This window comes from Chroicocephalus ridibundus, chromosome 1, assembly GCF_963924245.1.
Source record: "Chroicocephalus ridibundus chromosome 1, bChrRid1.1, whole genome shotgun sequence".
Lineage (NCBI taxonomy): Eukaryota > Metazoa > Chordata > Aves > Charadriiformes > Laridae > Chroicocephalus > Chroicocephalus ridibundus.
In genome coordinates, this window is record NC_086284.1 from 158,733,579 (window position 1) to 158,758,428 (window position 24,850).

General features: G+C 41.6%; 1 protein-coding gene and 1 long non-coding RNA gene across 6 annotated transcripts in view; both read left to right on the forward strand.

The window, feature by feature from the left end:
• The window catches only part of TBXAS1 (thromboxane A synthase 1), a 247,037-nt gene that overhangs the window by 140,276 nt on the left and 81,911 nt on the right, over positions 1 to 24,850 (forward strand). For all 5 annotated transcript variants that reach the window (XM_063320468.1, XM_063320476.1, XM_063320484.1 and 2 more), the window contains 4 exons: positions 1,846 to 1,962; positions 10,009 to 10,097; positions 12,538 to 12,686; positions 14,388 to 14,518. In XM_063320468.1, coding sequence (XP_063176538.1) covers positions 1,846 to 1,962; positions 10,009 to 10,097; positions 12,538 to 12,686; positions 14,388 to 14,518 — 486 coding nt within the window. The remainder of the gene's footprint in view (positions 1 to 1,845; positions 1,963 to 10,008; positions 10,098 to 12,537; positions 12,687 to 14,387; positions 14,519 to 24,850) is intronic.
• Positions 18,467 to 24,562, forward strand: LOC134508652 (uncharacterized). Its single transcript, XR_010069115.1, has 3 exons — positions 18,467 to 18,646; positions 22,643 to 22,695; positions 23,903 to 24,562. It is a non-coding gene; the product is annotated as an uncharacterized LOC134508652 (long non-coding RNA).

Genomic DNA, 24,850 nt, shown 5'->3' on the forward strand with positions numbered 1-24,850 from the left:
GGCAGGGGCCTCGGTGCCAGAAGATCTGACGTGCACAAATGACTGTCTCTGTACAGCCTGATATCTACAGAAGTGTACAGCTTCTACCCCAGCCCACCAATTTTAGGATGGTTTGTCTGGAGGCCATTACAGTACAATACCTGAAATACGGATTGAAGGTGTCTTTGAAATTGTCTAGAAACAGTCCACTGTCAGAAGGGAAGTATGAGCTGGGAGGCTCCCAGAGGTGGCTTCTTTGCAAGTGCTATTCTGTACTTTTGTTAATGGGTTAGATGGTAGCACTGAGTATGATAACAATTTATACAGAAGGCACTAAGCTGGTAAGGATGAAAGATGCCATGAAAGAAAGGGCTACAATTCAAAGTGGTCTTGATCAGTTGGAGAAGTAATCATAAAAAGAATGGTCACAGTTCAACGAGGACATATTCTACATATGACTCTTAGGAGTAACCAACTTTATTGATAAAGGCTGGGGAATACATTCCTAGGGAGTAATTATTCAGAAAAACATCTGAGAGTTGCAGGGAAACGCAAGTCAGTACACGAGTCGACGTTGTCATGCTGTGGTATGTAGTATTTTGGGGTGAATAGAGAGGAATATGGCCTGCAGAACACATGAAAAACCACCCTCCCTGGCTGGAGTACCGTGTCAAGTCACAGGGACTATATCTTGAGAAAGGTGTAAATCAGCAAGACTATGCAGAGAGACAGCGACAAGACTGAACAAACGGTCACAGATAACATGACTGAGAAATACGTTTTGAGCGAATTGGTGTGGTTTGGGGTAGATGGCAGCAATAAGATTAGTGATTACTATAGCCTTCTGTAGATATGGAGTGCTGCAAAGAGGGAAAGAATAACCTCTTTTCTATGCCTGTTGATAGCACAAGGACTAAAGACTGTAAGTTCCATCAGGACAGATGGTGCTACCATGGTAAGAGTAGTCCAGCACTGGAAAAGTTTGAGTGGGGAGGCTATTGAATCTGCATTGTTGGAGGCCTTCAAGAACAATTCGGGAACATCCTCTGGCAATAATAAAAGTTGTAGGAGATTATACTGTGGGGCTGGACAACACCTGATACCTCTTCCGGGCATAATTGCATTATTTTCTGACACGCTTCCTCTTTCTTTTTAATTCTTTTACTCTTTGGTGAATATTGCTATTGTTTGGATAGGGATTTCTTAGTTGGCAGGGGGGGATGAAAGTTTAGCAAATCCATAGCAGTCATCCTGGTACAGAACTTCATGGGGCAGTGCTTTAAGCTACTATGTTTGACTAACTGCAAATTGTAAGAGTCCCAGGCCACAACTTCTTAGTGAGAGTGTTCCTTATAGACAGAGTAAGGACTTGCTTTCTAATCAACATATTTTCTGAAGACTTTTAAAATGCATGTAACAGTCTGACATACCAGCTGTCACCAGAAATCGTGTCCCCCACCAACACCCACGTGCAGTGCGTTGGCACTCATGTCACACAGAGAGGGAGTGTTGACAGGTCCTCTTGGTAGTCACCTTAGAAAGAGAAGAAAGAAGCCAGGGTTCAGCAAAGGAGAACTGGCAATTGCAGGAGAACACCAGGAATGGCAGAACTAGAATAGTCTGAGCAAGGAGTTACTGGACTGGTCCAGGGCTTTTTCACAAGTCCAAGGGGAAATGCGTGCAGCAAAAGGCAAATTTATCTCTGGCCTCGTCCATGTTTAGCTTGGTGTTTGGGACCTATTTGAACCTCTCTCGTTGTGGGAAGCAGTGCAACACTATTCATGGCCAATCTTTCCAAGTTCCAGAGTCTCAAGTAGCTCTAGTTGCATTTGTGTGAAAACTAAATCATGTTTTCTTTTGATTTAGAAGCCGAACTTGATTTCGAAGCCAATGCTTGACAGCATCCTTTGTCTTCGTGATGAGAGATGGAAGTATGTCCGGAGTCTCCTGGCCCCAGCTTTCAGCGATAGCAAACTGAAAGAGGTAAGGTGTAGGCTATGTTGCTTTCCTAATTTAGAAGATATAATAGTTTTCTTCCATGTAAGCATCTGCTTTATATAGCTCTAGATCAAGAACTGGTAAAAAACTGCTAATTTGTGCCAGTTTATTTAGACCTGAAGAGCACATGCAGTTAAGCATACATACAGTGTGATCCAGGGCAGAGATTGGTGAAAATCAGAATAGCTCATCTGAGAATATGATCCTCTGTCTTTATATAGACCAGTTTGTCCATAAAAGAGTAGCAAACTCAAAAAGGAGCCTTACACCTTCCTTCCCCCGCCCTGTTAGGAGTAAGCTAAAGTACGGGAAAGGTTATTGCTCCCAGTTGGAACATAGCTTTTCGTGATTTGCAGAGTCAGCAGCTCTCACGTTAGCACAGGAACTGCTGTCAGTCTATTTTCATTTCTCCATCTCCTTCCCCCCTCCTCCTTTTATTCTTTAATCCTTTCATATAATAAAATAAGTCACTGGAACAGAATGTCATTGCCAGATAAATACCTCTGACTGAAAATAAATGTCTCCGTGCTGACCTGCTGCTAATTTTCTATAAATGTCTCAGCATTTACTTAGCCATGGGAACCCATTACTAGGTAGCAAAGTCCTATTCCAGTGGCACGATATCTCTTAATTAAACGCAGATAAATGATTGACTGCTTAAAGTCTTCTTTCAAGGGGGGAAAAAAACCAACAAAAAAACCTCCAACACCTCTTCCTTTCTGTATTTTATTCCGAAAGGGAGCCATGCCTCACTCCGGTGCCCAGTCCTGGGTTGTAAAATTTTCCACTGGGCAGACGCTTGTGTTGTTTTGACATGCCGCTGTCGAAATCCACAGTAACATCTAAATGCATCTGGCTTTCCCAGCTCTATAGACAGCGGTCGCTTAGCAACGCCGGCTGTCACCTCCTTATTATGGTAAATTCTAATTGGCCGCCAGCCTGGAGGAGATGCTGATTAATCACGACTGACAACGCCATTGGTTATGCGCCCCGACATTTGCTCTGTCACCGGCTCCATCATGAAATTTTAGCAAGGCTCAGGATGTTTAAATATGCAAGCGATTAGTTGCTCATGGCGTTGTGGGGAGAGGAGAGTTTTGCGTTTTCCTGGCGGAAATTAATCTGCTTTACTGCAGGTCACCGGCTCTTTGCTGGTGGACTAACAAAAGATAAAGCCGCACTCCCCTCAATTTGTGGAGAGCCACCTCTGCCAGCGCTAGCTGGGTAGACCTGATGGAAAAGATCTGTGAGGGCGAGCAGGTGGAGGCCCTGGGTGTCGTGCTTTGGGGCCGGGCAGGCATGGGTCTGCAGGGTTTGACTAATTAAACCGGGGTGGGAGAAGTCACGGTGCTCACTGTGCACTGCTTGGTGATGGAGGTGCAACGCAGGAGGAGGATAATGGTAGGAAGTAAAATGAAGAGCTGGCTAGTGCCTGGTAGCTGTCTCACGTGCACAATTTGAGATCTTTGTTTTTAGCCTGATAATGAGCTTTCCCTGTGCTGCCTCTTCCAAACTCTGTGGAAGGGGTGTGATTGTGCATGGTCTCAGTGTGACCTGGAAACGGTCACTTTCTCCTCCAGGAAATGGGAAAACGAGGAACAGGGAAGGTCTCTGAAAGGCCCAACTTTTTTCCTCTGTCCCATGTCTTCACCAGAAGACCATCCATCCCTATACAGACAGATGCTTGCAGTAAGTCCATGTGAGATTAAGAACCTCTTTTGAATGGATGCGCTCCTCAGCCTTTCATTTCATTTTCTAGCCAAATACATGAATGGTACTGGGATTTGAAGTTAATGCAACTTAAGTCCTCGCCCATGTGCTTCTCTTGCTGTTGCTTAATTTAGAAGCCATACCAACACTTCTCAAAGGAAATCAATGCTCATTAATTATGATCTCACTTTTTAACTCTCCCATATTTAGTACTCTCTCAGAACCTCTATAGCAGCATGAAAATAAAAATACCATGTTCTAGTATTGGCCATACTACAGAGTATTCAGAGTTACATAGAAGACATCCTGTTTTTTTAAATAAACTCTTCCTCTCTACCTCAAAGGAGTTACAAATAAGCTAGTTTTGGTATTAACTTATTGCATAAGAACGCGGATGTGTTGTTTTATACAGATTTATAAATACTGCTAGACACATTCCTCATTTCTTCTAATAAGACGTTGATTCCTTTGCCACAGAGGTCTGAGCTCTGGCAAAACCCAACACCGAAGTCTTCCTCTCTGTGTTCACTCTGGATGTCTGCCTTGCCTTTGTTCCCCTATGCAAACTCCCCAGTGACACTAGAGAGACTGCAGACCTCTCGAGTAGCTTTGGAGAGTGGTTCCCCTTGAGCACCGCAGTCCCTAGTGCCAGTCTAAACGTCGACTTGTCTGTCTGGATGCTCTGAGACAACTGGGAGCTATTAGCCTGTCACAGAGCAGTAAATGTTAACAATTCCCTGTGCTCCCCATAGCAATCACTTCAGATAAAAGATGCACGGAGGGCCGGAGAGTTGAGCGTAGGTTCCTGATATCTCCATTTCAGAAACACAAGAATCTACTACTAGGCTAAAGGACAGCTTCAGCCACAAGAAGCCACACTTTGACCTGGCTGCTGGAGGATAAAACCCAAAACAGACCTAATGTATGTTGCTAAGGTTTGACCAGCAATGCCCTGCAGAGGCATCTAGCAGCTGTGGCTGGGGACAGAGGCATACTTTGCCCTTGTCTCTCCATGGAAGTGGTGTAGTGTCAATGAGAAGTTCACTACACTTGAGGAATTTCCGCTTAGTTTAGCAAAAAATCTCCAACAGCTGGTCACCAAATGAGGAAAAGTTGATCCCAGAAATTTTGAAGCTTGCAAAGTTATGAGCAATTAACTGAAACTAGAGGTTATAGAGCTGTTGGGTAGCCAGTGTTGTGATTGGTGAGTGTATGCAGAGAGTTGTTTTCCTAAGACTTCTCAAGATTTTCTAGCACCTTCTCCAGCTTTCTCTCTCTGTCTCCTCAACTTCGCTTTAACAGCTGTGCACCATTTCATTGTTGCTTTTATGGATTTCTACACATTGTGTGTTCACCCTTTTTAATTTTCTATTTCTAACGAGTATATAAAGATTAGTAAAGCAGTCCACTCCAACTGAAGGCAGGTTTGGCCTCAGATAACGTTGAATTAAAATACTCTAGTGGCGAGCATAGCATAAATGAATAGACTTGTAAGCTTGATCCAGCAGTAAGATTTGGTAGCGTCCCACATGAGATGCCACTTCAGTTGGTAGCTGATCTGATAATAAGCTCTTTCCAGTGACATCCCTGAGTGGACCTCGTAGTGCCCTTGCTATGGGAACACTAAGAACGAGAAATGAGAGATAGGAGGCAGGAGACCCAAGAAGTTTCACTTCCAGCTCTGCCATTGACTGCCTGTGGGTGACGTGGCAGAAACTACTTAAATTCTCTGTGCAGAAACTACTTTCTTCCATTAAATGGGAATAATACCGACCACTGAAAGTTGATCCAAGATGTAGTTCATTGGTGAAATGAAATACCTGGAGGCCCTTAAGTAAAAGGTGCATTTCCTGATGTTCCTGTCATGCTCTCCTCAGTTATTATGTATTGAAACAAGCTGATATGTTAGTGATCTTGCTGTACCAATCTTGATGCCCTATTTAGTATTTCTTATTTTGTTCCTCCTCTTTTTGCTGTGGTGCCTGTGATGATCCTGCAGTTCTGGACCCCTTGTCAGACTTGATAAATAGCTTTTGCTCTCTTTTACAGCCAACACCAGCAGAAAACCTATTGATTTTTATTTATTCTGATGGTGCTGCAGCGGTCTTGTCATCTCCTATCAGTATGTCGGTAATCCTCTCCTCCATTAACCAACCATTAAAACAAAACAGAGCACAAAAATTAAAGAAGAGAGCACAGCATAATGTAGCATTTTCCTAAATAACCTGCAAAGTGGAGTTTGTGTTGAGGCATTTTCTTTCAAATGAAGGGAGACACAAAGCAGAACTTGCGATAACATGGCAGAATAGTGCAGGAAAATCCTCCAGTGTCAGTCTCAGGCATGTAGATCTTCCAAGCCCCAGTAGGACATAAGATCTGACAGACCAACCATTGAGGTTTCCTTGATTTGCTCTTACTCTGCCTGTGCACCTTGGTCAGAGGCATTTTGGATGGGTCTCTGGAAATTGCTGTTGTTACTGAACAAAGCAAGTGGGCTCACTTGCGACAAAGCAAATCACTAATGTGATCGCTAAGCTGATATATGAAATGTGCATATCCTTGAGCCACAAGTCAGTGTCTGGTTCAGTTGCTCACTTTGGTTAAGTTATGCCCGTGAATAGCAGGGCCCCACTGTGAAGTGATGGAAACAAATCCTCTCCCAAGCATCTTCCTGATGCTCCACTCTCTTCTTGGTTTTAATTAGGGAATTGAAATCTGATACAGAAGCAATTCTTATGTCAGGGATGTATCCTTTTTTCCTTCTCCTTCCTGTATATTTCATCCCATTTGTGGCACAAGAGGCCCAACACGACTTCTGTGTACTATGTGTGAACAGTAAAGTCTCCAGCGTGTCTGTCTACAGTGAGTATGATCCAGCCTTCTACTCTATAGTTTGGGTGCTAATAATAAGGCGAATAGTAATAGGGAATACTGAGGACCACATCTAACTAGAGGAACGTGACTCTGATGCCTTTGAAGAGTGCAAACATCCCCATGCACTGTGCGTACGCAGAATCAGAAACTAATTGTTGTTATGTGCCAAATAGCATATTGGCAGGATTTATACAGCAAAGCCCTTGGCATCATGAAAACCCTAACCCCAAATGCTCTTCTTTGGCAGAAAGCAAGAAATTTGGACTCTGGGCTACTCTTGCTATTAGATAACTGGCAGATCAAATATTTACAGGGACCATATTGTTTAGATTTTTCTTCATCCTGTTACTCTCAGCCAATCTGAACACAGAGCATCTGGGGCTTGTTTACCCACCAAGAACTGAATCTCAGGCAGGTTATGCAGCTTTTATGTTCTGACTGGCAAATGAAAATGTATAGGAAGTTGCTGATACCCAAGACGGTGCAGATCAACATGTCTGTTTCTGAGCCGGTTTTCAAAGTTTTGTATAGTTCACCTCCCCCAACCCAACTCTATTTTTCTTGACAATTGAACAAAGTGTTTAAAATGTTAAGGGACTTGAGAATGTTTCAGTCTGTGGTCTTTTTAGTTAGCAATCTTGGACTAATTTATGGCCCTCAGGGGAATAAAAACCCAAACCCAGGATTCCTGAGTAGATATCCCCCGTAGCTTTCATATGCAAATAATTGTCTCCTTGATACGACTCTGTCCTATCACACTAACAATAAATCAAATCCATGTGTTGCCCCTCCTCTCCCCCCCCCCCCCCCATTTTCCTGGTTAGATTTACTAATAAAAATATCTTGTGGATAGAAATGAATTGCAATGGTATTTTGAAAGGCTGGTGGAATGGGGAAAGCTCAGAGGTGCTGTGAGATGCCCCGGCCAGGCATACGTGCCCCTGCCATCTCTGCCAGTTGTTGGAAAGCAATAGTAACCAGCTGGGTGGTTGCAGGTCTGGTGATGTGATGAAGAATAAAAGAGAAAATAAGGCAATAAAAGGAAAATCTGAAATGATCACCATCTGTTTAGGAAGCATCATACCTGTTAAAATATGGGTTTTCATTTTGTTCTCCTTAGCTAGTTCAGTTCATTGGAGGGGTTGGACCCAGAGTTTATAAAGCATTTCACCCTGATTCAATCTGTTGAACAGAAATGCGTTAATTTTGTTGAACCATTTGAGAAGAAGCTCACTGCAGGGGACCTTCTTTAGAAAGTCAAAAGGGGAAGAAAACTGCCACGTAATGTGGTGTTCACCTCCTAAACACATACCAGCTACTTTTACCGAATACTAATCTGGCTTCAGAATTGTTTTGTGAGACTGTGGCAAAGCCCAAATCAATCCGGCTTTGAACTGAAATAGTGACAACCTGCTCTGTCCCATGTAGGTACGGGACCTCGAGAGCAGCTAGACACATTCTTGACTCAGACTTCTGCCTTTGGAAAACATGTTGGATGCTCCCACGTTGGCCTTTTGACTGCGTATAGTCTTGCCCATGTGTTAGGATGGCAGTGTGCCTGTGCACAGAGTGTTATGCCAGTTTCACAGAGACAGAAGTGCCAAGCAAAATGGACTTGGCTGGGCAGGCTGCATAGCTTTCGGAGTGTGCTGAGAGGCTGCAGTAAGTCTTTTTTGGTAACAAGAGTGGCAGAGGAGTAGGACAAGTCTGTTCTCATGTTTGTTGACATCTGTATGCTGAAGGAGGTTGTTCAGGAAGGAAAGGCAGGTTTCTGTGTGTATGTCTGCTGATGCTTGGCATAATTGTTGAGGCAAAACTGTGGTATTAAATTGTAGGCTATAAGGATCTCTCCGCAGTCTATACTGAGAAAAAGCCATAGCAGATAATGCCTTTAGGGTCACGGCTGGATTGTTGCTACACCCTTCCTCTGCTGCCCTAGCAGGAGTGCAGGTGTAATCAAGGCAAGTGTCTGTTGCCTCTCATATGTAAAAAGTTAAAGAGAAAGAGACTTTAATGAGTTCTTGATGGTTGCCTGTGTCATTCTTTCCATGAAGCACTAAAGAGGAGACTATTGCATTATTAGCTACAGCCAGGCTGTGGCTAAGTCTGCCTGACCATCAAGTGTCAGTGACTGGAAGAACCATTAGCTGAATAAATTCATGTGAATGTCCATTTAATGGCATCACCGCTCCAGAATCCCCTTTCCTCAGGTAGCAACAGAAGTTTGCCCTCAGCAACTTGCAGTGGTATACATGGTGCTTTTTTATGGTTTGACGAATGTACGTGGTTTTTATGGTTTGACGAACCCACAAAAATTTATTGTCATTTAGACAATTATTCTATCGCCTGATGACTCCTCCCCGCCCGGGAAGGGGAATCAGGGAAAAAACAAGGAAACCCAAGGACTGAAATATAAACAGATTTAATAGAATAAGACTAGATAACTAACATTAATAACACTAAAGAACCAATATTGATACCGATACCAATATAAAATATACAACAATTATACTCAGCCAACTCTATCAGCAGGAAGCTGTGCACTCCCAGCAGTGGGCAGCAAATGTCGGACACTGTGAGCGCTACGGCTTCGGGAGGAAGGGAAGGCCTCGGGGGTCCAGCACCGGGGCAAGAAGTTTTGAGTATTGCAGCTGTGATAGGAGAGAGAGAACTCCTTAGCAAGCTTTCTAATTTATATTGAATGTGACGTTCATGGTATGAAATAATCCTGTTGGGCAGCTTGAGTTGAGTGCCTGGATCTCGCTCCTCTTTGTCCCTGCACCTGTCCAGCTCGAAGACTATGAGTCCTTGAAACCCGCACACCATAGCTGGCTATAAAGTAAATATTTTCACAAATTCACACACTAGAGTCTTCTAAAAGTACAGTTTTCCCAAGCATTAGAAGAGACTTTACTGAAAAATAAAATTACTGAAAGAGAAAATAGTCCTGTGTCGCTCAAACCAGGACCATGTTAAATCCCTCAGACTGAGGGACAGCAGGATGGAAACGCTGGGCCTCTGATGCTAATATCTTTACAGGACTTTGGGACTATGGAAAATATTATTCCTTCTGCCCTGGAGTGCGTGTAATCTAGATGTAATGTACTGTAAATATGGATAAATGATCAGTTGGAACAGGGAATGATTAAAAAGAGAGGGGGATGTCTTTGCTTGATAGCTCTTGCACAGGTGTGCAAGAAGAAAAGATCAGGTAAGTGACAGGGCCTCTCGTGTTTAAGCCCAGAGCTGGAGGAGGGCATCCCTGTAATGTGTAGGTTTGGTTTTAGCAGACATTTCATCTTAGCGGTGCAAAAGTGCCCAACCACACCTGCAGAGGATCCTGAGAGCTCCCTCCCATGTACTGGATAAAACTAATTTAGAATAATTGATTTTTATTTTTTTTTTAACATTTTAATGTTTTTCACAATACAATGTGTTCCTTTCTAGATGACACCGCTAATAAACCAGGCCTGTGACGTCCTGCTGTGTAACTTGAAAGTCTATGCAGATTCTGGCAAAGCTTTTGACATCCAGAGGTATGTTCAACATGCCAGAAATTAGTAGCAGATTTAAAAAAAAAAAGTCAATAGCAGCAGTTATTCTAAATATGCGCTTACTGTATAAAAGAAGATTTTTTTTTCCTCCCTTGTTTTTATAAGTGGAGATCATAGTTTAATAGAGGATGTGTCTGATAGATGCCTTTTCTTCCTGGGGGCAGCCATTGCATACTTGAAAAGTAATTTTGGAAAACCATCTAATGTATTTCTAGCTGTTGTTTAATGAAGTTTTAACAGCTGGAAGCAGAAAGGAAAGCTGCATCGGTCCCTGTCCAGTCTGCTCTCTACAGTCTGCCAGTAATGTACAAATATGGGAACTGATCTAGTATCAAATCCCTCTAGCCCATCACCTTCTTGCTTTTTTTATATGAGGTTTTTTGAGCACTTAATCATTCTTACCACATTCCTCCTAACCCCCTCTAATGGCACGCTAGCCTCTTGTGAGACGATGGGATCAGTACTCCAGATGAGAACGCACCATTGATTTATAAAATGACACTAATATTTTCCATACTGTGCTTTCTCCCATTTGTTATGCATTTAGTACCCTATTATCTTTTTTTTTTTTTTTGTGTCGCTCTATCATCAGAGGTCTTCACTGAACTGTTCACAACACTATCTAGCCCCTTCTTTGAGAAGATGCATTTCTTCTAGGACCCTGTATGGTATATGAGTAGTTCAAATGCATTCTTTCTAATAGGCGCTATTTTGCATAAACTTCATTTGCTAGGTTGGTCAGTGGCCTCTGAAGTTCTTCGTGATTTTCCTCAAACTGGAGCAGTGCAAATAATTTCGTTTTATGTAAAGAAATAGATATTTAGCCACAATTCATCCATCTATTTTCAAGTACATATGTGTGTGCAAGCATATGTGTATGCACAGAGATCTCTTTATTAAACATCTGAAGAGATGCTATGAAACCTTGAGATACATTACACTTAGCCCAGTGCTCTGATGAAAATTGACCTTTTGAGTCCTTCCAGGCTTTTCCCTTTTTTCCATTAGTCCTTTTTCTTTGCCTGGTCTTTTAGCTATTGATCCATGATAGGGTTTCACCTCTCAAGAGGCGCTTCGGAAAAGACCTTTTGAGAGTATAAATGGATGATGTTGACCATCTCAGAGTATGATCTTCCAGTTGTTTTATCATACCACCATTTCAGCAGGTTTGACATATGTAAGTGTGATTCTCATTGCACTGCAGAATTCCCAGAATTTGCTTGGGAGATGTTGGTTTTTTGGATGTAAATACCCTATCTGCAACCTCCTGTCGACTTCTACATTAGTTGTCTTTAGCCATTTTGTGTTTCACCAACAACTCAAAATTTAGTTTTTAATCTTTTTCAGTGCCTTGGAGAGGTAGATGACTGAGTGCTTCTGAAATTATTGTTTTATTGCAGTGCCCCCTCTTTTAACATTTCAACTTCTAATAAAGCTTTTTTTGTGTGTGTGTAAGAGTGGAAAACTCAAAGACATGACTTAGCTTTTCAGTACTGTTGTTATCTTCCAAATCTGCTCTGGTGTCATCAGAATGACAGTGCCCAGAGATCACAATATTTATACAGGTTGTACTGGGCCTTATCCTGTCGTTCTCTTTAATACATACTCACTCAGGTTAAAACACCAGAGAATTTGATATTAGCCTTTTGTAAGGGAACACAGAGAACAGTCATTGCAAACTTGACCACAGATCAGAAGAATCAAATTTCTAGGATATTTCACATTCTCAGTCCATTTATCTCAAAACTAAATATAGCTGCTAATGCCCAGTAGAAATAAAGATGGTGAGACAACTGGGTAGATGGTCAGATATGCAGGGAGAGATTCAGTAAGTTCTGAAGTTTCTATATCATGGTCCATGGATCATTTATAGTTCTCAAAGCATTTGCTGCTCCTCTGCGGAGATACAGATTTCACGTGGTGTCAGTTCCTCTTGTTTTTGACCATGATTTTACATTACAAAAGAAGACAAAGGAAATCCTTAATAGGAAATTTTACTTAAGCACTTCTTGTCACTGAGAGTTTAGACTAGGATGGTAGTAGATGTGGTTTCTGCAGTTTAAAGTGAGAAAGGAATGATCTCTTATTAGGTTGCATACTAAGAAAATGCTTGTGAATCTCTGACTTGTTGCATTTGATTTCTAGGTAATAACAAATGAAATTGTTTATTTTTTATAAATTTTTAGTGGAATTATTGAGCTATATGAAAATATATGCGCTTTGTAGACAAAGAGAAGGTGATCGTTATTAAGCACCAGCATTTGTCAGAATGGTGTAAACATCTCTTATTGGCAAAGCTCAAATCTAAAAGCAAAAAGAAAATCAGAGGCAAAAATTAATGTTATGTGATGTTTGTAGAAGCAAGGTATTAATGGATATGTAATTTGTAGCTAATGATTTATCATTCTTCAACTCAATGCAGGTCTTACAACTGCTTTACCTTGGATGTCGTTGGTAGCGTAGCTTTTGGTACTGAGGTGGATTCTCAGAAGAATCCTGATGACCCCTTTGTTAAGAATTGCAGAACATTCTTTGAAATGTCTTTGTTTAAGCCCCTCCTCATTCTAATCCGTAAGTATAGTCTACCTTTGTCTATTTCTTTATGGTAATTTTCTGAAAGTCATTCTCAAATTGCAAAAGATGCTGAAGCAAGAAGATGTATAGCAGACTTTACTTCAGAGGTGTTCAGAATGCAACCTACAGGCCAAGCATACCCTTGAGATTTCCACCATATGCTCTACAGCTCTTGTCACCATTAATGCAACTTTCTCCAGAAACTGAGAGTCTGGGAAGGCAATGCTCCAGGTTGATCTGAGGGGAAGGTTTCTGAGACTTGTAGTTTCTATGGTATCTCTTTTAATACACTCCTGCATTAAAACAGAGTAACTGCTCTTCAGAGCCTGAGAATAAAGTTTTTGTGCGCTTGGTTTCCTTGGTAGAGATTGAAATCCCATCCGTAAACAACAGTGGGTTAGTAACCCACTAAAGGAAAGAGGTGAAGAAATATAAGCAGATAGTATAAGTCCTCCAAATTTTTATTTGAATAGCAGCAGCAGCCTGGTTGATGGCTATAAAGGATAAAGATGTTAAATGCTAGCAAAGGCTGTGATTAATAGAACACTTTTTTTTTTTCTGGTGAATAGATAGGGAATGCAAGAATGGGGTGTAAAGCCATTTAGTTCTCAGGCATGAAAGCTAAGGCTTCACAGTGTCAGTGGCATTCTTAATGCAAGGGTAGTGAGAATTGTAGCTGAGGAAGCCACAGCGTAATCAAGGTTGTTGAGGTTTTACCGTCTTGCTATGTAGACCTGCTCACAGTCGTGTCAGGTGGCACAGTGGCAAAGTTTCCTGTGCCCATCTGATCCTGCTGGCATTACAGATTGCGCCTGTACTAGCAGTACATAAGCTGTTTCCTTCTGGAGTTGTGTATCCAAAATGTCCTGGGGTTAATGTTTAACCTGATTGCAAAGTGTGATTTGTGACTGATTTCTGAAGGGACAGAAATATGCTCCTATATGTCTAAAACCATGTCCTTCATTAAAGAAAGTTTCTGTAGGCGTTGGTTTCCTTGGTCAATCTCTTTCTACTGGTGCATTATGTGGTCTGAATTTCCACACCGTGTTGCCCTGTTGGCAGCACAGGGCTGATGTGACTAACAAATGACTGATTTGTTAGTCTTAAGCTCTTCATAAGTTAACCAGGGGTTTATTAAGATGCAAGACTTCACTCAGGTTTCTAGTTCCTGACTATAAAGGCCATGGGCTGGAGATCATCCTTGTGATAACATCCCACTTCCAGAATCTGTGGCCTGTTTAGAGAAGCAAAATAAAATGGCAAACCAATATCCTAATATTGGAGAACTGACTACTACGCAATTTCATGGATCATTGCCATAAGCTGCCAGGCTAGTTCAAGATCCCCCACCTTCTGTATGTAAGTGTTTGAGCAGGCAGGGAAAATAATCCTCCCCTTTGTTGTGGTGGCTCTGTGACACCAAGAAGCTGAACTGAAATCCTGAAGCATTGTGGAAGCAAGCTTGGAGGGCATGTGTCTGGCAGGGAAGTCCCAGCAAACATGGAATTTCTAAAAGGAAATCCTTTATCAGCATATGGGTGTGGAAGTAGACGAAGAGGGAGAGAGAAAGAGGAAAAACCAGGTCTCACAGAAGTAATGCATCCTATTTGACGAGTTTTATAATATTAATGAAAGGAGGGGGATCTTATATGCTTTTACAGTCTGATTCTGTGTTTTCCTCTTTAAAATCTCTTACAGTTTCTTTCCCATTCATAATGATCCCATTGCTCCGGATTTTGCCCAACAAGAAACAAAAGGAATTGAATGGATTTTTTATCCAAACCATAAAAAATGCAATTGTCTTTAGAGACCAGCAAGATGCAGCTGAGGTAAGGCCATTTCTGTGATAAATATATGGATAATCAAATGTTTTGAGGAAGAAAAACTGTAAGTGGCATAAGCCTCAGTTGAAAAAGGTAACTCAGTCTGTTCAAACATTCAAAGCAATTTAGTGAAGATTTTACTCATTTTTAGCTTTAGGTACCATCGACCAGGGTTGGTGTTGATGCAGTATCGTTAACATATTACAAGAAAGACTGTTTCTCTTAGTGTTTCTGTTCAAATAAGGATGCAGAAAATGTTACATCTGGGATGACTTTCCAACCCAGTTTCTAGACGGAGAAGGAAGAATTCACCTTGTAGAATTTTTTCTCGTCTTAAAGTCAGGTGATTTGTCTATACTACTTTTCTTTAATGGCTGGAGAAAGGGGAGCCCCACTGAGTGTTTCAACCCAGTCATTACCTAGGAGCTGAGGTGGGTTTTGTGTAGTCCTGTGACGGTTCCTACTGCTTTGGAAAATGCAAAGAACCTGAGTGTCTGGTTAAGAGCAGACACTTGATATTGAGATGGCTAAAGAGAAAGGTACTAAATTCTACCTGAAGAATGCAAAATAATGGGTATGCATTATTAGCAAATCATTTGTTATCTATGTATTTCTCATCTGGACATAAAGCGTTTCTGGGTTTTTTTATTTTGTTTCAATCACTGTTCTTTTATGAAGCATCTGAAAGCACACAAATTTTCATTAAAGTCTCTCTATTTTTGATATAAAAAGCATTTAGAACGTAGGCATGTGCTTCATTTCTGTGATGAAAAAGTTCTTTAGGTCTACTTGTCCTTTTGGACCATTGTTTGCTGCAGGCTGTACGTAGTATCCTTAAAAATAAGTTAACCACTTAATTATGGATGTGTAGTGAGAAACAAAGAACGTCCATGAGAATTCCATTTTAAAGGTAATTGTGACTAGTTTTGCATAGCAATTCACATTAAACACGCTACAACATACACATTAAGAAGCTGTTGATATTGTAAGGGATGTTTCTTACCACTTTGAGATGAAGAGCAATTCTGATGGTGTAACAGCACAGGTGAAAATGGACCTCCTCAGCTTTTTCTCACACCTTAGCCCCAGAGCTGTCACCTTTCAGGAAAAAAAATGGATTTTAGTTTACCCTACTTTACATCCAGGACACATTTAAAAGTCAAATTGATTTTCAAAGATATTGATGCTCTTTGCTGGGTTGCGTGTTCTGCTCTTTTTCTTTGACTTTTTCTGCAGTGAAATCTCCTTCTTTACATCCAAAAGGCTGTAAGCCCCACTGACCGGCCACAAACAATTCATGATTCATAAACATGTTTCCTGCCCCAAGCGGAGCGCTGGAGGAATATTTTCTAACAGGGATGGTGTATACAAGCTGCTGCACAGATCCAGTGTGAGCTTTTAATGGCGTACTGGTGTGACTTTATGTATGGACAGTTTTGAATCAAAGATTTATACTGAAGGGGTCTGCATGAAAAGTCTATTCTGCATATCACTTATAAGAGGGTAAAAGGGATGATGAAACAATTTAATGTGGATTAAAAGTATGTATTAACTTTTGTTAATACATGTTAAAAATGTTATTAACTACTATATTAACTACTGACTAAGTTAAAAAAATGTATTAACTACTCTTAATAAAATGCAATGTATTTCTGTGGCAGTAGCGCTGAGGGCATCAATCATGGGCTAAATCCTTCACTATAATTGAGATGGGCTCTCCCTCAAACTGCAGACTAAGATAAAGCACAGCAGGTGGGTATGGTTAGGAGAAAACACAAAGGAAAGCAAGGTGGTAGTGACAAGACCAAGAGGCAGCGTTCTCTGCATAGGCAGCCTGGTTGCAGGTTTCAGTGGTTGATGGAGCAGAGGTTTAAGGTTATATTGGAAGGGATGTTGGGAGATGCTGTAAGAGATAACACATGGCAGTAGCTGCCCGGTATCAGGGCAGCGTGGAGGGAAGTACAAGGTCCATGTTTGCCTTAGCAGTGTATGCACAAGTCCATGACTGGCTGTGGTCCCGCCTGCTCCTGGACTTTTGCCTAGTTTGCAAAATTGGCATATGAGGGTGTATTAAGTCCCCTTTGCAGTTCAGAATCATTAGCATGGCTTTGAAAAGCAACTGGAAAGTTTGGAGTTTCTTTTTTCCCCCTTTTCGCTGCCTGTCTCTTTATGCACTCTTAGAATTTTGACTATTTTAGGTTGATGGCACACGAGTCTTGTTACAAGTATAGGCAACTTAATAATTTGACAGGAACATAAAAATGGTATGTGAAACAGATCAAAATGCAGCTGTGTCCAATTTAATGCAGAATTGTAATCTGTAGATATTAGGTATCCCAGATAGCCTTGCACTGAAGGAGAATTATGTCCTGTGTTCTAGGTCTTGAATGATAAAATGTACCCACTGAAGTCAGTCAGAGTTTTGGCTCTGAATTTTAATGGGGCCAAGATATACCCAGTAGCCACTGGTTCTTTGTGCTAATAATGGGAGCTATAAGCAAAGTCTTCTGGTCTCCCTTTGCTGCATTAGGCCAATGGGTATTCCTAAATTTGCCACATTCCTAGATGTTACATTGTGTGCATCTTTCACTCTTCATTGATTTTACCACCATTAAAAATGCCTTTGTTTTTTTTCTTTGGGGGGGGGGGGGGGGGGGGGGGGGGGGGGAAGGAAAAAAAAAAGCCTTTACAGCAAACTGTAAAACAATGAAAAGCTCCACGAAAGTGGTTCAGCTGAAGCTTGTCTTCCTCTCATCTGCAGCTAATGTGAACGAAGAATAAAGAAAGGCCAAAAAAACAATGTGACAAGCAAAGTCAGCCTGTTATCATCCCTGTTCTATCAGTAAATGAAACAATGGTTCTGAATGCCTAAAGATAATCCCACGGGCAGATAGTAATTTTACAGCCAGGTTTAGATCTAATAACACGCTTGCAGCTTATATGAGATCTGTGATGTCACTTTCTCTCATCGCATCGGTTGGTGCTGCAGATGTCATTTTAATTATATATTGTCTTTCTTTGGTCAGTCAAATAATTTCAGTCCTGGATATTCCACTCATTTGGCTTATGTACAAAAACATTTAGTGGTCATACTTTAGAAATTTTAATATATTACATTTATTCATGGATTCAAATTATCGTAAAATGCTTTCCCCACTATTTACAGAAGAGCAAATTCACCCTGCTCAGAAGAAACAGCACAAATTTAATGCACCACTTAACACCTACTTTGAAGACTCCAGCAGGATTTAAATGTTCAAATACCTTATCCTGATTATCTGCCCAGGTTTAAATTTTTCCCTTAGGCAAAATGTTTCCAGAATCAGGGCAGATAGACTGTTTGTTTACTTCAATAAATGATAGTTTGATAGATTTTCATTTAATAATCTGATATGCAAATCATTAGTCATGTAAGAGTTGTTTTTCTGGCATGTTATAGCTCAGTTCTTAACCTACCAGTCTGTTTTAAATGATGATATCTAGATGAAGGAGTCTTTCATGGTGCTCAACTAAACTAAGGGTTGAAACTAAGCCCCCTCAGCAGATGAAAGGCCAGAATTTCATTTGTAATCCATAGTAGTAGTAACAATTGGAATGTAACAATTTAAGGATATTGCAAAACATTATTTTTGGAAAATCACAACTGATCTGTGGGAAAATCCAGTTTTCAAAATATGCCCCCTTTAACAAGGAGAATTGGAGAGTTCATAGAGGCTGCAACATATTCTTCTGACGTCTCCTGATTTTTCCAGTCATACTATCTGCTGTGAATGCATAATTCAACCCATCCATACCAGGCAGGTAGTGACCTGCTGATGTTTCTGATGATGCCCAGCTGTTTCTTGGTGGTGTCAAGCCAATTTGAAATGAGGGGGTGACAAAGCACAGAGAAGTATCACCAGAACTGTATTCATTGGCATCTCTGTTGGTAGTTTAGTCAATCTGGCTGGAGACCTACGGAATACCTGAATGCTTTTAGTGTAAAAGTGCAGAGCAGACGCAAGGAGCAATGGGAGAAGAGTGTGAAGGCTTTGCTGCTGAGAACCATGCTGCCCATGAGCCAGGTGGTGTAAAGCCACAAAGAAGCTGTACGGTGCTGTCAGTCCTGGTGATGATACGCCCTCCTGTGAACTGGTAAGGCCCTGGGATGCTCTGTGGACCTTCTGTGCTGGGTCTAGATGAAAAGAGGTTTTCCTCTGATCAGCAATGGCTGGTGAACAATTGCAACCCCCTCCAGTTTTCCCCACTTCTCGCCCTCATTCCTACCAGTCCTTTCCCTGATCCCTGGCAAGTACATTCACTGGCTCTGCTGACCGCTGGCTGCCCGCACACCCAGGCAGTGATTTCTGGTGTGTGGAAATCCTTTGGTTTTCCAGCATCAGCCATAGGACCCTAAAAAGGTTGGGAAACTAAATTTTAAGGAAGTGTGAAACTAAGCTGTTTAGATGCTTGCAAAGGGGAGAGAGCTGCCCTTTCACTCCTGGGTAGCAAGAGTAATAGTACTATAAGGAAGCGGTATCTTTTAATATCTTTCTGGGAAATGATGGCCTGGTTAAAACTTTAATCTCTGCAACACTGATTCCCAGGGAAAAACGTGCAATGAGCTCCCCTAAACGCTTTACCTGAGGGGAAGAGGGACATGTGTGTGTGTACCTGCATTCTAGAGGATAAGGGACAATCTGAAAACCTAATTACTGTGGCACTCTGTTCTTCTCTCTTCCTTCCCCAGCAGTTCCCTGGAGTTTTTCCTTTTCATGAACTAATGAACTATTTTATTCAAGAGCTGCTTGAAATGAGTTGCGCAGAGGTAATCCTTCTGAAAAAGTCTGATCCTCTCCTTGTCAAGGGAAAACTATACAATTACTAAGAAAACTTAGTTAAAAATTTGCTAAATACTGTGTACATTCCAGGAGCTATGTGTGTGTTTGAACTGTGGAAATGCAGTACAGATGTTAAAAAGTAAATATTTTTCTAAGGAAACAGCAGATGGGAGGATTAGACACCTTCTAATAGTGTGCAGTTTTCCTGCCTTTGTAGAAAACCAAGCAAAACTTGTTTATATTTGAGAGAAGAAGGTGTCCATTTAAGGATACGTACTATATGGCAATATTAAATAATCAATTTTTATTGATTTATCAAGTCAGTAAAACAAAGGATCACTCTGGTCCTTTTGTTTTTCTAAGTCTGTGGGAGGGATGCTACAATTCTGTTCCGCTGGGCTGTTCTCACAGTTTGATCATGTCATTATCCACTGCCTTTGTCGGGAGGAAATGTGAAGTGGGCTTTCCAGAAGGTTAAAGAGTGTCTTAAAGATATAGAGGGAATTTCTGCTAAATATGGGATTTGAACCCAAATAATAAACCTGTATCTCTGCTGTTTTAAGCAAAAGTTTATAATTTCTCTACTACACATTAAAAATCTTAGGAACATTACATCTGCTGTCTGTGCTTGGGCAGCACACAGTGATTCTAAGAGGAAAAGAAAGTGGCATTATGTTAAAAGGCATTTTAGTTATTCACCTTCTTTTAAAAATCAAGCCATGACTGCTTGCTTTAAAATTGTATTCCTTCCCACATTTGAAGAAAAATCCTTTTTTTTTTTTTCTTAAAGATTTAACGAATTTTATAACTTCCTCAGAATTTCTTAAATGGGTGTTTAAACATAGCAAGGCCTCAAAACCTCAAATGGAAATGAGCTCAAAATCCCTATTACTTTTGGTCACCAGTTGAAATTTCTTGATCAGTCTGTTGTTATCTTTCCAACGATGAATTGCAGGCCCAGGAAATGTGATCTTTTTGGTTTCAAGCCTGGGCTGAAATGTCTGGCTGAGTTGCTTTCATCATGAAATGCAGTTCTGCAGTCTCTCTGCTCAAAAGAGATCAAGGACAGAATAAGTAACGAGAGCGGTGACTTTCTCACCTCCCCGAGGCGTGTTGATGGAGAAGCAGGGAGAGTTTTGCATTACTGCTGCATCTGTCCCAGTTTTGCAGCCCAGCACACCTGTGAGCCCAGTGCTTTAGGAGCACTGCAGTCGCAAGAAGATGGCAAATGTCTGCTTGGTTACCTGCTGCCAGCAAACACGTGCCAGGTCTGCTTGCTATCGCTCACCCTTTGCTCTTATCAAACAGTTTCTACTGCCTCCTCAGTTATGGATCAGAGTGCTTTATGGATCCTAGACAAGGAGCAGGCAGATGTGTATCGTATCGTGTATATATATATATTCTTTGCCCCACTCCAGCAAACCCTGCAGCAACCGTAACAAAATAATCTTGGCATCTGGGACTCTCTATCCAGTGCCTCCATCTCTCCCCACTCCCTTTTAGTCTTTTTCAACCACCACTGTGTATCTTCATTTCTTCTTCAGGGGGTGACAGGAGCGGTGTCCCTGTCTCATATTTCACATTTCCCACCTCAGCTACGATCTGGGGTCCAAACTGCCATCATGCACCTGAGCAGTCTCATTGACTTCTTGGAGCACTGCTCACTTGCTGCAGTTTGCAAGAACATAGACTTGTACCAAAGGACAGAAATGAACTCAAAGGACCAGGGTGTTCATATTGATTAAGCTGGTGAAGTTTTTGGGTATCCAGAGTTGCCAAGAATGATCTTGCAGACAGTAACTGGGAAAATGTGAGTATCTACGCAGGAAAAAGCTAACCTCTCTTTCTAAGAGATGTCTGGTGGAGCTCCTTCAGAAGGCCTTCCAATGGTATTTTTACCCCTTTCTGGGCAGAACAGGGGAGGTTCAAACGCTCCCTGTAGCAGCATTAATCTGCAGGAAGTCATTAGGCCAACAGGATGCCTTCAGAGTTACAGGGAGGAAGGGCTTAAATGCTTCTGTCCATGAGGTCTTCATGTATTTTTCTCCTGTTTTCACCAGCCGGTGTGGGAACTGAAGATGGACATTTGGCTTTGCTGATCTACAGCGTATGAGAAACACCTTTTAATTGAGAAGGGTGGGATTTTTTAGTGTTGAAAAAAGGCTTTTTCATCCAGAGTAAAAATAAATAAACCCACATGCTCAGTTGTTAGTAATGTCAAGGGTTTTAGTGACTTTTTAAAATTGTGTTTATATGGTAAAATCAGTCACTTAAAATATTGTTTATCAAAAATCCAGGCCAAAAGATAGCTTAAGGACTCTTTCAAATAATGTTTGCAGTAAAATTTCTCTGAAAAACTGGAGGAGGAAAGAATTAAAAGGCAAACCTGTCTTTTTCAAAGAAACTGCCCCATCCTTGAAGGGGAGATCAAAAGTCCTTTTTGGTTTGTGGTTTTTTTTGGCCAGCTCTGTGTACACCTCCCTCTAGATGCTGGCTGTCGTGGTTATACCCTTTTTTTCCTGGGTTTGATACTGAAGGGGCAAGGGTGGTCACAGCTCTGTTTTATGCTTCCATAAGAATAAGAAGAGCAAGAGCTCATTGTGCTTTGAAGCTGGTATCCAGCAAACACTGGGTCTGTGCCGCTGAGCTTTGTGGTGGGTTGACCAGCACAGGTGGAAAAAGGGAGGACGAGGAAGCCAAAAAGAAGGTAGTTTTTCCTTATAAGAGCCTGGGGTCTCTTCCTTCTCCTCTGTAAACTAGACCTGGCCCACCCTATAATGAATTTTTTGCTTTACCCTCCCTTGTGATGGCAAGGGGACCCTGTGCTTGTTATCCGGAGAGAAGTTCAAACATTGAAAATCCTGTTTATGCCTGTGGTAATTCCCTGTAGGCAATCACGTCAGTGCTGGCCACTTGTCCCAGCCTGATCCTGTGCTAGTAATGAGTATTCGCAGCATGCATTTCAATGTCTGATTAAATCTTTCTGAAAGGCCATCTGTTTGAGGAGGATGTGGCATAGGCTTTAATACTTTTTATACCTAGTACTCGATACTGCTGTTTCATGACCTTAGACGTAAAGTTTGTCCCCTGGTTAGTTAGCATCTCTCCTGATACTCCGATCAGAGAAAATAATTGGATCAAGGCTGTTGCAACCTGTTGGGTCACTGTGTGTCTTTGGGGAAATTTTCCCGGGTATTGGGTCACAGAAGTTACACAGATCCAGCAAGACTTTGCTATGTCCAGGGCTGAGAAAACAGTATCTGTTTTCTGGGAAGGGAGTAAAGCATCTCCAGCTGCCTTTCTTTTATAGGACTCGGGGCAGAATCTGATGTAGTCATATATCTGTTGATATATGCCAAATCAGTAAGTAATCTGGCCTTTCTGTTGCATGTTCTCATCTGTGCAAAATACACAGCCTAAGCAATGTTACATCTGTCTTGCAGGGTCATTTTCCTATAAGATTCGAAGCAGTTTCCCTTTGCAATTCCCTCAGCATAAAGTAAATCTTCTCCAACGTGTCTTTTCCCGCTTCCTGTCATTTGTTTTTCCTCCATGGCACGGTCTCAGTATTCATCTCTTTGGCTGAAAGGAAAAAAAATGTCATCCTGAAGTTGTGCACATTCCCCTTCTTTTGTAACTTCTCTCTCTTACAGTTCCTCGTCTCTTCTGTACATTACCCTTGTGGTCTGTCCCTCCCAAGTTTCTCAGAAGATCCTACTTTAGATCACTGAAAGCCCTTCCTTTTTCCTGTTTAATCAGTGATCTGGTCTTCATCCAGCGTGTGGGGTTTTCAAATCAGCAAATAAAGGGAATCTTGCCATAAAATGAAATCATCTGGAGATAAATTTTCTGCATAACAGGGTGGTGACCTTTAATGCCAAGGTGGGATATAAGGTTTACATAGCCTTATTTTTTTTCACTTACTTGTGATCTAAATCTGCAAGAGATCGGTTGACCGGGACCGGGATTTTATGTGTTTATTTTACCTTGCCATCGAGACCAATAGCATGTTTTGGGTACTTTCGCTCTACAAACAGGCTTTCTTCTGACATATATAGCTAGAGCGTAGCTTCTAAATTCATAATTTAGAGAAAAAAATCACAGATTTACTGACCTAATTACAATAACAGAGCTTTCCCTTTCTCTGTCAGTTTTAATATTTTCAGTTTTGTCTTGTCTTTCATATTTCATCCTTTTTTTTTCCTTTTATCTGTTCACCGTCCTTCCTCACGGAGTCGCTCCCAGAACTAGGAGGGGAGTAGTTGTAGCACTTGTGGCATTAGTGGGTGATTTTCAAATTTTTCTCTGTTAGTCTCTCTGTGTCTCTATTTGCCTACAGTGACCTCTCTCAGCCCCACACACTGCCTTCTTTTAGCAATACAGTATGACCTTTTCTGAAGCAGTTATGAAAAAGCCGTTCCGTGATATTTCATTCTGGTTCAACCGTCTTGTCCATCTGTTGGCATGTTTTGATCTCTGGAGGTTTTTCCCTTGATCTGTCTCAACTGTTGGTATCTACTTTGCGCTCCTTTGATATTTCTCCTTTTTCTCTTGTGTCTGCTTACCTTAGCAGATCCATACTCCTACGTAGAAGAGACATCGACAGCCCGCCTTGCCAACAGGAGAACCATTTATGTGGCCAGCATTTGGATGCCAAGTGCATGAAGTTGCTTTTCTTTTGAACCTGGTGGCAAGTCAGTCTGACCATCTCAATGCACAGAGGTGACCAGCTTTCTCTGCCGGGGCAATTCTTTTCTTGCCACCATGCCCAGGCTGCCCTGGGGGTTGCCTCCACGCTGCCCCCAGCCTGGTGGAGACCCCATCCGCTTTACTAGACCCCATCCGCTCATGACTGTATCTGGATTTTGAGGATATTTTAACATTAGAGTAACTTATTATGGAAAACGACAGATTGTCTGTCACTGGAAACCTTGAGGAGAGGCTTTCTAAAACGTGCCCTTGATGTCAGCTGGCTGCGAGGCAGGAATCCCTGCATGGCGTTCCTCCGTCTGCCTTTTGCTAAAGAGCAGCCTGAACGATTGTCGCGATTCCTCTCCCTCCCTGAAAATCTGCCTAGGAAATCCTGCGTCTGCGGCAGTCAATGGCAGCTTTCATAACCCGTGACTGTGCAGGGCTTTCTCCACTTTCTTCGCAGCGACTACCCTTCGTTCTTCCTTCCCGCTGGGATAAGCAAGCTATATCTAAGAGAGACAGAGAGCAGAGGGGAGCCAAGCACCTCCTTTCTCTCTTCAACAGAAATGTACACTTTTTAATAATGTAATCTCAATTAAAAACATACCAATTAAAATGGGCTTTTTAGTTGGTCTCTGGGGAGAGGGAACCATAATTCACATTAAAATGTAAAGCTTCAGAAGCAGGGAGAGCTAGGTGCATTGCAAGTGCCCAAATATTCAGCGATTTTAATTACAATGGAAACTTGATAAATTGCTTTGTGCTGCAATCCATTATTAACAGCTTAATGAATATCACTGCTGCCTGTTTTAAACTGCTCCACGGT